The sequence below is a fragment of the Myotis lucifugus genome, unplaced genomic scaffold, assembly GCF_000147115.1.
Source record: "Myotis lucifugus unplaced genomic scaffold, Myoluc2.0 scaffold_260, whole genome shotgun sequence".
Lineage (NCBI taxonomy): Eukaryota > Metazoa > Chordata > Mammalia > Chiroptera > Vespertilionidae > Myotis > Myotis lucifugus.
Window position 1 is genome coordinate 208,461 of NW_005871308.1, and position 14,870 is coordinate 223,330.

At 44.4% G+C, this 14,870-nt stretch overlaps 1 protein-coding gene across 4 annotated transcripts in view; it reads right to left on the bottom strand.

The window, feature by feature from the left end:
* Window positions 1-2,156: 2,156 nt before the first annotated feature.
* MACF1 (microtubule-actin crosslinking factor 1) overlaps window positions 2,157-14,870 on the bottom strand; it is a 167,666-nt gene continuing 154,952 nt past the window's right edge. For 3 of the 4 annotated variants that reach the window (XM_023762771.1, XM_023762770.1, XM_023762769.1), the window contains 5 exons: window positions 13,256-13,373; window positions 7,356-7,567; window positions 6,675-6,785; window positions 4,424-4,553; window positions 2,157-3,728 (listed from right to left, as the gene is read on the bottom strand). In XM_023762771.1, coding sequence (XP_023618539.1) covers window positions 3,472-3,728; window positions 4,424-4,553; window positions 6,675-6,785; window positions 7,356-7,567; window positions 13,256-13,373 — 828 coding nt within the window. In that variant the 3' untranslated portion in view covers window positions 2,157-3,471. The remainder of the gene's footprint in view (window positions 3,729-4,423; window positions 4,554-6,674; window positions 6,786-7,355; window positions 7,568-13,255; window positions 13,374-14,870) is intronic. The other variant, XM_023762772.1, reaches the window with a different exon arrangement.

Here is a 14,870-nt window from a genome sequence, read left to right on the forward strand (position 1 = left end):
TGTCGTCCTCCGTGTCCCAGGGCTTCCTTGGCCCCCCCCCCCCCCCCCCCCCCCGCTTGAGTCCACATCGTTTGGGGACTGGGATGCAGCCTGTAATTCTCAGGTTGTATATTGCCCAATGCTGGGCTTCCAGCTAGACTGCAAACAGCCCGGGGGAGGGGTGCACTGATTCTTGTAATGGCAGAATTCATCTCAATTACGAGTGGAGATAGTTTTGTTCTTTAAGCAATAGCTTCACATTCCCATAAACCAATGGACTGCTCTGGGCTGTGCTCTGAATCAGAGATGAAGCTAACCAGCAGCCCCACCTCTAACAAGGGTGATGAATGAGCAGTCTTTTCTGAAGGCAGAATGAAGGTTGTGCTCTGAGAGAGGGCTGGCAAATGCCTGGAAGAGAAGAGGAAGTTGGGGTGGCGATGAGTGGAATCCTGGAACTGGAAGGTGACTGAGGTAGGGAAGGCTTCTTGGAGAAAGTGCATTAAACAGGGCTTTCCCCAGCCACTTGGCGACTCTGTGGCCTTGGGCAAGTTGCTTAACCTCGCTCAGGCTGTTTCTCGCCTACAAATGGGGCTCCCGATTGTAGGATTGTGATGGGAATTAAATGAGAATGTCATCAGGTAAAACAGGGACTGGCATACAGTAAGCACTCAATAAATGTTAGCTATAGTCCTTCAAGGCCCCAGGAACTCCTACTCATCCTCTACACACCAAGCTTGCATTACTTATTTAGCACTTGTCCCAGAACCGTAACTTTAACCTCTTTTCTGGTATCCTTATATTCCCCACAGGCTTACACACAGGTGTCTGCTGGATGGAAATATACTTTCTGAAGATTCCACCAGTAGCTGAGCTTTGTCGCAACTGAGTATGGAAAACCTGTGCCCTTGTTGAAAAACAAGTGCCCGTGGTCCAGACTCTGAAGAGATGGAGACAAAGCTGTTTTCAGCATGTTTCTGCAGCCAGGAGGCCGAGGGGGACACAACTTTGGGTGAAAATGCTATCCTACACGAAGTCCTGGCGTCTTAGTTACTCGATTCCATGGAGAACAGAGTAAGCACGTCCTTCAGAAGCTGCCAGGCTGCAGGTCCCTTTGACTCTGGGTATTTAGTCTCAAACAGCGTTGGCAAACACGGTCCATTTGACCAAATTCCCGAATCACAAGAGTGTGGCCTAGTGAGTAAACAGGTGTCCGAGTTTGAACCGCTCTGGTTTTCTGTTTATTTCCTAGGCCCGTGGTTGGCAAACTGTGGCTCGTGAGCCACATGCGGCTCTTTGGCCCCTTGAGTGTGGCTCTTCCACAAAATACTGACTTCTGTGCACGGGCCACGAAGTTTCAATCGCACTGTACGCGCGCCCGCACGTGGTATTTTGTGGAAGAGCCACACTCAAGGGGCCAAAGAGCCGCATATGGCTTGCAGGCCGCAGTTTGCCGACCACGGGCCTAGGCTAATTCCCATGTTGCCATTAGTATTTGGCTACTGTAGTTATAAAGCCAACGAGGGGCTGGAGGAAACAGAACTGCAGGATTGAATCGAGTCAAAGGTTAGAATCACGGCCCACGTTGGTCATTTGTTCGTCCTGTGACCGCAGGCAAAACCCTTTCTCATCCCAGTTTCTTCCTATGTGAAACAAAGGAGTTAGATTTGATGACCAATTTTGCTCCCACCTCTGAAATTCTGTCCTTTAAGCAGAGATTTCAGTATACTGTGGGAAACTGGCCCCACTGTCTCAAACCCCAGGATCTCTGTGATTTTTTTCTTTTAATCCTCACCTGAGGATATTTTTGCATTGATTTTTAGAGAGAGTGGAAGGGAGGGAGAGAGACACAGAGGGAAACATCGATGTATGAGACACATCAATTGGTTGCCTCCTGCATGCATCCTGACTGGGGCTGGGATCAAGACTGCAACCAAGGCACATGCCCTTAACCTGAATCGAACCTGGGACCCTTCAGTCCACAGGCTGACGCTCTATCCACTGAGCCATAGCAGCAAGGGCAGGATCTCTGTGATTTCCAACATAGAAATCTTCTTACATATTGGTATTTTTTTAATCACTTAAGTGGGGCAGATTCCCTACAGGTTTACATTAATAGCATGATTATTTCTTTGTTGCCTTGTTAAATAAAAGTAATGATAAAATAAACAAGAAAAAAATCTATTAATAAGCTCCATAATTTATCCATCACGACATTTTGATTCCAATAATGCATTCAAGTACCGAAAACACAATCAGATCCCAGAATAACATGTTATATATAAGGGAATGGTTGAAAAGAAAATCAGGAAATATAAAATGTTAGTTACTGCAAGCAATTTTAATACAAAAGTGTCTTGTTTTTAAACAGTTCATTGGTAGAGCTTCAGTTTCTGCCTCAATTAAAACCAATTGAGATAATCACACAGCAACGTGGTCGGAGCTGAAGAGGAACAGCAGCTAAAGAAGGAGCCCAGACAGCTCCTCTTCATGGTCACTTGGTCAGTTGACTTTATTACGCACAAAAAAGACGGAAGCCAACGGGGCTTGTTAACAGTGTGCTGGTGAGCTCCTTGAAAGGATGAGCTAGTGTTCTATGTCCATATTTTCAGAACAGGCTTGTGGGATTCATTCCTCCGTTTGTGGGAAGTTGATCGACCATGTAAATAAATAGCAAAAAGTGCAGATAAACAAATCTATCTTTCAGAAGCCATCAAGGAATCTCCCCTTGCCAAGGCCTGGGTGTCCTGGTGAGCACAGGAGTTATTGGTGGCCGGGCTGGACAGGAGGTTAGAAACCAGGACTATTTAAAATCCCGATGTTCTGAGTTTTCTGAGCAGTTAGTTACATTCACCCCTGAATTCTAGCAGCTATGTGTCAGAGACAGTATTGCAGTGGAGTCCTTTTGCTGTATCATGTGCAAATGTTACCTAGATGAGGTTCCCTCTCTTCAGCTAAAATCACACATTAAAAACAATGAAAAAAGCAATTAGAATTGTCCTCCCCTCAGTTCTCACTAATTGAGGTGTCTGTGATTTACAAAAAAAGAGTTCCTTAAACACTGCAGGAGTCTTACTTTTTAAATATAATTTATCTTGCTGAGACAGCAAGTCAAGTTTATAAAGAAGATGCATTTAGGAATAATCCTAAAAGATAAAGCAGGTTTATAACCCTGCGCATACAGAAACCCTACTTAGTGGCTTTTTTTTCTTTCTTTTTTAAATACATATTCCCATCTTGACCTTTTCATTTGTTTTTCTCAAATATTTCATTTCTGGGCCCCATCCATTATAGGGTTACCAGGAGGCAAATTTTATCTACATAAATATTCACATGAAAATAGTAACTTACAAAAAGAAAAAAAATAAGGCAGCTTCATAACACAATTATTCTTTTACACTTTTAACAATATACCTTCTCCCGTTCAGAATAAATATACACCCAAAGAATGCATGGAGCAGGATTCAGAGGACAGAGGCTCGGGTGCTGATAGTGTTATCGCTTGGGGCCCGGAGTCCTGGGGGAGGCAGCGGTGGTCTTCTTGGACATGGTTGGGATTTTGGAAGGCTTGCTCAGCCCCCTCCTGGAGTTGCCCTGGCCACCGGCCGCACTGCTTTCTGAAGTATCTGAACAAGCAGACTGCGTCTCTAAAAGGTCAAAGTCAGAGGCATCGCTTCCTCTCCGGCTGCTGGCTCGACTCCCGGCTCGACTTCCAGCCCGGCTCCCAGGGCGACTGGCTGACTTTTTGGGGTCTGGAATTCAAGAATAAAGCAGTAGCCTTAGCAGAGATGTCAGGTTCTGAACCTAATACCATGTAGCCTTGGGCAGATCAGAGCCTTTCTAGACCCCGGTCTCCTCATTAACACAGAAGAGGCTGAAACCGTCTCTGGGTCTGTGATTCACTTAAGCTGCCTCCTGAGGATCAGAAACCAGCTTTCCTCAGCAGCACTACTCAGCTGGCCCACGGAGTGTCCAGCAGGGTTCCAGCTGGAGTAACACATGGGTAGACTAAGAATGGGGCCAAAGTGATGGCAAGTACAGTATATGGGATCTCTCTGACTCTCAGCTCACCAGCAGCAAGCATAAATATGGGGTGTTGGAAAAAGTACTAGCAAACTGCCCGTCCCAACGCTGACTGGGCTTCTGAGAAGGCCCTGCTTCAAGAGGCCCTTTCTTCCTCTTACAATCTCTTATCTTTACATTTCTGATCAAGAACAGGGGGTCTGGCTTTGACTGAAAGTGTCTGCTCTCTGAAGGCAAGTCTGAGCCAGCTGCAGTGACAGGAGAAAAGTGCAGGTCAGCAGGTGTGCAGGTCTGTCTTTCTGGGCATCACACCCACGTGCTACTCTCAGGATCTGCTCCCTGGGCAGCAGTGAAGCTGAGGGGCTGCTGCTTCCAAATTCCCAGCCTGGCCCCTCCATCTCCATCCCAGGGCACAGGTACTTACCTGCCCGGGTAGTTTTGGCACCTGTGGAGGCTGGGGAAGAACTATTGCTAGTGTCACCAGCAAGGGAAGTTCGACTAGAATGGAAAGCTGGTGTTGGCCGTTTCAACTTGCTGCCTGATGATGGGATAACCTTAAAAAAATAAAAAGATTTTACTTACTTGGTGAAATCTTTGATAGAAATTCAATTTAAAAACTTAAAAGGTTTCCTTATGTTTAATTGATTGAAAAAGCAAATTAAAAGTCCAGGAAAACAAGGATTTATTTTGGAAGAGTCCTGGGTCATGTATTTTGATGATTCCCAAAATAAAGGTTCATGTTCCAATTTAAAATTTCAAATGCTTCCAATACCTATTAACTTACTGACAAATTTCTACTGGAAATGGGGGAGGGGGAATCCACAAATAGTAAAAGCACAGCACTTAAAAGGGATTGCAATATGGTGAATAAGTAAAAGAAAAAAATCCAAACAATTCTAAGTATGAATGTTTTGGGGTTAGAAATGTGAAGTATGAGTTCTGGCCCCAAATATTTAATATGCACTCTCTGTCACTAGGTAGGTACAGCAACTTCAGTCAAGTTAAGATCTTTCAGGCTTTTTGAAAAATATATGTTTTTATTGATTTCAGAGAGGAAGGGAGAGGGAGAGATAGAAACATCAATGATGAGAGAGAATCACTGATCAGCTGCCTCCTGCACACCCCCTGCAGGCCTACTGGAGATCGAGCCCACAACATAGGCATGTGTCCTGACTGGGAATCGAACAGGGGACCTCTTGGTTCATGGGTTGACACTCAATCACTAAGCCACACTGGCCGGGTTGAGTGTTTGTTTTTAAAGACAGTAGCAGACTTAATCTGGAGAAAGACTACTTTAAAACTGTTTTAAGCATCATTTCATGCCAGTGCAAACTATTCTAATTTTTCCTTGAAATCAATTGGGCAATTGTTTTCCAGGACCTTTAAGATGTTTATACCAATAGGAGTAAAGCAACCCATTTCATTGTGATTCTTGTATTTCTTTAATTTATAAAGCAGCAGCAGAAGCGACAGAGAGTGATTAACATTCAAGCACAAAGGCTCCTGGCCCACACAGGAGGAAGAGCACCAGTTTCAGAAGCTACCACTGTGAACATGCTGCCGGGAGGCCAAGCCCTACAGACCCTGGGCTGGGGGTCATCAGGTGGGGCCTGGCTGGAGAACACCAATAGGTAAGGAAAGATGAAACCGTGAAATGAAACGAAAGGTAAAACCTTAAGACTAAACAAAAGGCTGATCTAGCAGAATCCTATGAGAATTTGTAGTGCATAATTAAAACATTTAAAATTTTAGAACTTTTAAAACTTCCACAAAACTGGAGCCATTAAGGAAGAAGAGAAGCAAGACAAGCAGGTTGAGCCTGGGGGTTTTAGTAGAAGTGTCCCCAGATCATGTTCTAAACCAGCGTGGAGCGGATGCATCCCAGAGCAGCAGTCCATTCACGGGCACTGGTTCTTGTATTCCCGGTTTCTCTGGCTGAGCGTCACATGACAAGGCAGTGCTATCTTGTGAGGCACAAGAACCCAAAGTTTTCCCGGAGAAGCTAGAATGCAAATTGTCCTGCTATCAGACAAGCCGCTACTCTCTGTTTTGTTTCTGAAACACTGCTCTTCCAAATGCTTGGGTATTTTAATGAGTGCACGTGAACACGCTTAATTGTTCATGTACATTCAAATCAAGGCTACAGAAACCCAAGTGCCTAGGCCAGGAAATCCAGAAGCTAAACTCTGAGCCTCAGAGCATCGTTTGCTGATACTGGGGGCTTGGCAGCACCCACACCTCAAACCAGGACGGTGACGCCAACCACTCTCCTGTTCTCAGCAAAGATAGGAAACTGCTGAACATGCACCGTAGGTGAATTTCAAGTGTTCATAACTCGTCTGGGTATCTGATTATTGGAGACTCCAAGAGGCCTGATTATAAAAAATATCACTAAACAAACCACTAGGCACGACCAATGTTTATCACCCTGAACAAGTACTATTCGAGACTGAAAGTTCTTAAACAGTCCAGTTTCAGGCATCTCTTACTTATCTCCAATGTTGATGACTGAGTTAGAAACACTGAAAAACATCTCACTAGATGAATCAGCTGTGAGAGAAGCACGGTGAGGACGGAGAGAGCACGGGCTCCGCCAGGAGAGCAGCCGGGCGCGCTCTCGGCCTCAGCCAGGACCCCGTCTTGACTGTGTCCTTAGTCAGCAGGCCATACTCTACCTCGGGGCTGGGCAGCTGGAGGTCAGGATAATGGCTGTCCCTGACTGGGGTGCCAGCTTTACTGTTTACCAACCAGGGTTTGTCATAACAGCGAGAGAACTGAAGTGGCGTCTGCGAAATGGAAATCCAAAGGGAAGGACGGGAAACATTGAAAATGGAACAGGAAGGGAGCAAATTGGGAACATTAAATAAATAAATAAATAAATAAATAAATAAATAAATAAATAAATGATACCAAAATTTAAAAGAAACAGAAAACAAAATAAAATGCTTATCAGTCCGATGGATGAGATGGGCCAGGCAGAAAGGCACTAGCAGTCTTCATACATAACCTGTCTTAACAACAAACTTATCCATTAGCCCCAGCTGCATGGACAGTGCCAGGGTTTTCAAAATCAGTAACTGGCTGCACTCAACTTCACACTGAGATCATGTTGAAAAAACCTAATGCTTCTGACCTAATGCCCTTAGCACATACTTTAATAAATGTGCCTTTGTTGTCATCTTTGTTGCAGGCCCTGTATTTTTGCACCGCTAGGCCTGGTCAGCCTGGTCTAGGGGAACTTGGTCCATACGACTTCATGTTCTCTTCCTCACGGGAGCCTTTCAGAGGCTACACTGAACAATGAACATCTGCACAGTTGGGGCTGGGAAGGCGCCATGGTGGTGGTGAGCACATACCTTGGTACCACTGGCTGGGGTGGCCGGAGAAGACGGCATGGAGGTACAGCTGTGGTTGCTCTGACTAGCGCTGGAGCTGGAGCGGGTAGGAGAAGCTGCTCGGGAAGATGGTTTGGACCTTCGACCCCGAGATCGGAAAGGGGTCATTCCCTGGGATGCTCCCTCAGGTAGGATGAATTTCTCTCTAAGTTCAATGTTAGTTCTACCTCGTGCTAAAAAGGGAATAAACACACACAGACACAATGTCAGTTAATCTTAAAAAATATGTCTTTGATGGTCATATAGCTGCCTGACCCCATGATAAGTTCTATAAGTTATAGATTTAGTACCATGTTTAGATCCTTCTAAAATAGAGATAAATTCATGAGCTATCAGCCTTGTCATGACCCTTACCCACAGCAGTCATTACCCAAGAAGCCCCCAGATTTGCCACAATAAAAACACCTTTGCATACAAAGTGCCATTACATTCTGCTGTCACAGCGGGCCTGGCCACTGTCCCCTGGGCGAGGGAGAGCAGGCGCAGCAGTTCCAGCCTTGGAGGTGAAACCAAGCCCTCTTCTCTCTCACAGGACACGTGTACTTTTTGCTCAGCTTTTGCAAGATACACGGCAACGAAATAGTGGAGAAAAACAGATCTCTCTTCTATTGAATTGTTGGTAACGATCCTAAAAAAAGGGGTCCAGGAACTCGGATGGTAGAAAGATGAGGACAGAATCATTAAGAAGTAAACATGTGAGGGAAGAGAGATCAAACCATGCACAAAACCTGCCAGTCAGGAACCGTTAAGTCAAAAACCAAAAGCGGTAAGAAGCTGAAGGACGTCTGTGAGGGGGAGAGGGTCAAGGTGTGAAGTCTGGAAACAGCACTGAAGGCACAGGTGCTGTCCATGGCTTTGAGCTGTGAGCCAGATTCAGTCAGAAGATACCAACACGAATGTTGAATGGGAAAGATACCACTAAATCTAAAGAAACATTTCCCCTGGAGTATGTTCAACTACTTCTCACTGAAAGGTGTTACCCTGCAATAACCCCCACCTCCTCATCCACCTAAACTGCTCGCTACTACATAGATCTAACAAGTGGAAAAGCCAGGGGAAAGGGAACTATTATAAACAAAACATGTGTGGTTCCTTCCTATATTAGGGTTCTTACTGTGGCTAGAAACTACAAGTTTAGAAGATTACAAGTGATTGTGCCCACTCAACTCATCTCCAAAATTTTAGACCAATGTACATGCTCCAAAATATAGTATGAGCATATTCAATTTACAATGCTCTCTGTATGAGGGAGGAGGGAGGAAACGAGAACACACATGTATATGAGTGCAAGTAAAACCCTGCCAACATGCAGGCAGCACAGCTCTCTGCTGCTGTGATGTGCATGTGGGGCCTGCTGACGGCTCTCTCCTTGAAACCCTCCCTCGCTTGGCTCCCAGGACACCGCTCGCCCGCTCTCTTCCTTCCCCCTCCTGCCCACTTCTTCAGCACTGACAGCCCCTGGGCTCTGTTCACAGTCCTGCCCTCCCTGTTAGACTTTCATGGTGCTGAGCGCATGCACCTGAGACCTCAGTGCCATTAGAGGTCGTGCCTGACGCCCAAATACGTCCCTGCACAGAGCCTGGAATTTAGATGTTACAGCCAGTCGGTGGTTAAACACGACCAGAGCCAGAAACCTGGAGCCGCTGCAGGTGCCTCCCTCTTGGTGGCAGTTTGTCTGCTGACTCTGCATCTAATGCTTCTAAATCTTGAGCCTTCCCACGCCCTCCTACACCATGTGGTTCACGGAGCATCTTCTCCACCTGGGAGGGCTGTGACAGGCTTCCAACTGGCCTCCTTGGTTCTCATCTTATTCCCCACCTCTCCCTCCCTCCTCACTCCCCAGAATGTATTTCCCAATAGAAATTTCCTATCTGTAAACAGCTCAATATCTTCCATGGCATCATTCCTTATAGCAGAATCTCCCAAACCGAGGTTTCTGAGAAGTTCCCTACAAAAGGGAGTTTAGTAAATGCTGTATGTGACCCCCGACCACCTAGCCCGAATGCAATCATCATTCTATAAGCTCTGGAAAGTTCTGCAGTGAAAAAATATGCATTTGACCATGATTTGAAGATTTTTTTTTTTTTTTTTAAGATCACATCTTGGGGACTAGACTGTGAAGGCAGCCATTTCAAGTGCAGTTTTCAACCACCAAAAAGGCCATCATTTCCTAAGGGACTTATCCTGGCCACCTACGCCGGCTGGAGCAGGCCTGCTAGTTAAAATTCAGTTCTAAGCTGTTGGTTTAATGAATAGAGTTTTAGTTTGACCAAAGTTTCCTGGATGCGTGATGGTAGCAAGAGGGTGAATGTACTTAATGCCACTGAACTTGTCAGTTCAAACGGTTAAGATGATAAATTTTATGTGTATTTTACTGCAATTAAAACAGTTTTAAGCCAAATTATGCCATTTAAATCTTCATAAATAAAGTTCTTCTAGATTTTCACTAAAATCTGGGGGAACTACTTTGTGTAATGCTCAAAAATTGGTAAAGGTCTACTGATTAATTAGGCAGACACTTTTATTTTTTAAATCCTCACACGAGTATATTTTCTTCCATTGATTTTTTAAGAAAGAGTGGGGGGCAGGGAGAGAGAGAGAAACATCGATGTGAGAGAGGCACGATGACTGGTTGCCTCCTGTTCCCAACCTGACCAGGGGGTGGGGATTGGACCTGCAACCCAGGTAGATGCCCTTGACTGGGAATCGAACTGAGACCCTCTGGTGGGCAAGTCGATGCTCTAACCACTGAGCCATGCCAGCCAGGGCCAGACACTGTTTTTTTTTTAACTTTTTTTTTTCCCCCCAGACACTGTTTTTTAATTTCCATCTAAAACATCATGATAACTTTTGGCATGACTGAATTCAGAAAATGAAATCTCCCATTCTGCCAGGAACCTACATTGTTGAGTATTTTCACTTTTTAAATTTGGCTAAAGCAATGCGCTGTCTGAGATGTCTTTTGTCTTTTTATTATTTATTTGTTAATCCTCATCGGAGGATATTTTTCCATTGATTTTTAGAGAGAGTGGAAGGGAGAGGGAAAGACAGAGAGAAACATCAATGTGAGAGAGACACATCGATTGGTTGCCTCCTGCACACACCCCTACCAGGGCCGGGGAACCTGCAACCAAGGTGCGTGCCCTTGACTGGAATTGAACCCGGAATCCTTCAATCCGAGGGCCGATGCTCTATCCACTGAGCCAAACCGGCCAGGGCTCTTTTATATTTTTAAACTGTGTGTAAAAGGAGGTAACAAATGATCATGCACACTGGTATTACAAACCTGTCATGAATTTTATACTGTCCTCAGTATAAGTCCCTATTGTCCAGAGAGCCAAGGATATGTGACACAAATGAATACAAAATCTACCGCAGAAGCTTCTAGAAGCCATAGCAATCTTTCTAGGATCCTAGACAGTTTCTTTTTTGCAGTGCTCATGCTTTTCCAAGTTATTTATTACCTTCACCCACCCCTTAAGTGTTCACCTCCTAGCACAATTTTTACACGAGTAGAAGTAGCTCATCCTGTCCATCACTGGTACAGTCGTGACACCTACGACTGCAGGGGAGTTCTTGACTCCGCAATCAATGCGACTGCGATGACTGCTGAGCTCTAGGACTCCTGGAGAGACAGAGGAAAGCCTTACCTTGTGTGCTCCAAGGGATGCTGAAAAAGGCTACTCTGTTCCACAGAAAACAGCTATTAGATGGCCCTCCCAAAGTTCCTTGGGTTCCAACTTTTAACTAGTAAGAGGACAAAGCAGGCAGGGCTCTTTTTGGCCAGCAGCACCATGTTACCATGGAGAGAGCAAGTAGAGCAGGCAGCAAACAGGCAACCAAAGACCCCAAAATGTTGCATGCAGTATCCCTTCTGTTTGTTTAGTCCAAACATACATGGCACGAAAAATAAAACCTTAGTAATAGATTTAGAAAGGAACAATGCTGTTTTACTGTTAGGATTAAAATGAAACATATTGCTCCTCACTTAAAACAACGAAAGAGGACTTTTCTATCAAGGAAACTGGTTTGCAATATAATTAAATTCTAAAACTGATTACACCCTTTCCAGTTTTGACCAGAATAGATGTTTTCAAAATTAACTATTTTCTAAAAAAAGAAACTCCTAATGAAAAGTATTACTCTCATTTATTGGAATAAATGCAGAAGGAGTTAAAGTAAGAACTATGTGAGAATTGTACCCTTTAGCTCTAAATGCTTCAGAATATGACTATAGCTCACTTCCAAAAAAGTCATATAACTGTACTGTAAGCATTTCTGCTAGGTTTATAAATAAGCCTAAATAATTTAATTATTCCGGCTGAACCAGTAATACACATACAAGGGATGGTGGGCATGCTGGTCTCGGAGACCAAGAGCACATACTCTAGAGCAGGGGTCCTCAAACTACGGCCCGCGGGCCACATGCAAATACAAATATTGTATTTGTTCCCGTTTTGTTTTTTTACTTCAAAATAAGATATGTGCAGTGGCATAGGAATTTGTTCATATATTTTTTTAAAACTATAGTCCGGCCCTCCAACGGTCTGAGGGACAGTGAACTGGCCCCGTTTAAAAAGTTTGAGGACCCCTGCTCTAGAGCCAGACTGTCTGGGGCTTGAATCCTGTCTGTTATTTATGAGCTGTCTGTCCTCAGGCAAGTTACTTAACTTTTCTATGCCCCAATTTCCTGTTCTGTAAAATGGAGAGAACAATAGTACCTACACTCACAGAGGTATAAGTGTTGTTATTTGTCAAGTGCTTATAATGGTGGGTTGCGTATAAAGCTATATGGGTATTTGTTAAATAAACAGAAACTCAGAACAAATTCTATGGGTTCTGTTTTAACAGGAGTATTTTATGCTCTGCTAACTTAAAATAGTTAGAAAAGCTATAGTTTGGCTATTTCAAAGCATTCTTAAAGGCAGCAGTTACCACAGAGCCAAGAGGTGCTATAGTTTAAGAAGCAAAGCCATTCTCAACAGGCTGGGGTGTGGGTAAGAGGGACAAAGCTTAAAAGCCAACCTATGGGAGACTGACTGGAAATCGAAGAGCTGGAATCAGAGTGCTTTATTTTACTCCCAGGATGGTGAACTAGAATAAAAAAATATAAACACAGACAGAGCAGGAAATGCAGAAACTGGGTCAAGAAAGACAAACTGGCAGACAGTTGGGAGCCTCCTGTATACCCACATGCAGCTCTGATCGCAGGAAAAGGGAGGGCGCAGCTGAAGAGGACTTAGCAGCTGGAACCTGATCGCTTTCCCTTTGAGCCCTCACACGCCTCTGGCTGCAGGTGCATCAGTCAGTACCATGTATACGTTTCCTTTGGCCTTTGGGCGGGCACACCAGCCTTTTCATGTTTAACAGACAGATACCCGTGGTCTTGTTTAGGTGACCATCCGTCTTAGAAGTGACTAGGCTCACTGCTAGGTGTTCTTTATCCTGCCTCCTGGTCAAGGGGGCTCCGCAGTCCTCCCTGCATGGGAGGAGCCCAATACCATCCCCCGTTTCAGGCAAAGGGATCTGGAGCACCAACAGGGAACCTAAAAGGCTTTATCAGGCTCTGTTCTAGCTGAGTGTTTACTTAACACCTCAAACCAAAGTATTCATGGACACCAATACATTTCCAATTCTCATTACTGTCTCCCCAGCAGCACCAACCTCTCCTGCTCTCTCCCTGGTCTACTCTGTCGCCTCCAAGTTCTGATCTGTGCTAGTAAGGTGACATCTGGTCAGCTCAACAACTAACTAAACAACTTTAGAAGGGTAAAGTAAGTTCCCCAGCAGTTTGTGTAGGCACAGAAGCTCAGTGGTGAGGGCATACCCAACGTGTAATTCATCTCAGGATGGTTTCTTACCTCGGCAGGGGTCATTTTTCACTAGAAATTCATCCAGGGCCATCCATCCTCCACCAACGCGAACCATCACTGTGCTGCGCAGGATGCGGACCAGCCGCAGCTGCTGGGAGTCCCCGAACTGCAGGGCCAAGGGGAAACCAATGAGTGCGCGTGCCTCGGCGCAGGCCAGGAGGCCCTTGCAAAGCAGACTGTATTCAGACGCAATGACAATCTGACAGTTGGGGAGAATTTGACCTCTCATTATTTTGCATTTTTCAAAAAAGAATTTAAAATATGGAAAAACAAATATAAAGCTAATGACCAGTATACTGGAATAAAATTAACTTATGATGGCCATACCCCTGACCAAAGGGGGAGGGAGAAGGATATACAAACATTAGCTCACTTGGATTCTTTTAAACATTCTGCCCAAATTAAAGCCCAATAAGGAAATTCTTTATTATGCTAGTTTGTTTTCAGAAAAGGATAGGTGACTGGAAGGTGGATGTCAACTTCTGAATACAGTGTGCTCAAGTTAAATGGAGAATGGCAAGTATTTCAAGCCTCCGGGAAACCCTTGCAAAGCATCATCATTACAAGCTTAGACGGAAATTTGATTTTCCATATCAGATTTTCAGAAATAAACCCAAAGTACTCTCTAATTGTGATGTTATCAGCAGAAAAGTTTCTTCAGCTGAACAAATGATTAAACAGTATTTATACTAAAATTTAGTTGAAGAAATCGAATTTTTAATTTACCGTGTTATATAATTTACCATGTGGATTATATATTCAACTGTATTCAACAATCATTTTGGGATGTTAAGATAAGCAGGACTTTTTGATATATTTTTTCTGGCCTAACATTCCTGCTTCTCAGAGGGGTTAACATTCTGAAGTTTCCCACTGCGTAAATTATCCTCTTCCCAAAATAAACTAAGAGGCAACAAAAGAGAATCATGCTGAGATCCCAAAACAAAAATCAAATGGTTGGAGAAATAGCATTCCTAAAATTATTTAATTCAAGGAAAATGGGGGTGGGGGGAGGGGAAGAGAAGGGAATATTTAATCACTTAATTAGGATTTTCAAAGTTATAAAGGAGAACTATAACTTTGAAATCAGGCACAAAAACCGAAAATGCCCAAAAGGATGTTTGTGAAGGAAGGACACATGACCAGCCTCCCTCAAAATTAATATACTTGTGACAATTCTCTGTATTATATTGCATTGACGCAAGCTCAGTTTATATAGGCGAGGTGACTAAAAAATGTATTATTCCATTCCCCAGCCCCTTACTTTGAAAACAAAATTGTTGTACATCATTCCATACAGCTGTGAAGTTTTTATGCAGAGTGACCCAGCAACAGCATGGTGGAGCGTGAAGAGCACTGAAGTGGGGACCCAGAGATGTGAGGGAGGGAATAAACGTCCTGTCCCGGGAAGGAAGCTGCCCCTTTGGCCTCTGCAGGAGCCTCCCTCAGACACTGACCCAGAGAGTGAAAACGGGGAGGCCCTTTGGGAGGAATGGAGGATTCCACCAGACTCCAGAGCAGGGACGGCCTGGATCACAATTAGGGGTCCTCTCCGGGTAGGTGAGGAGAGGAAGGAAATGAGGGCCTATGTACCTTCCAGAGT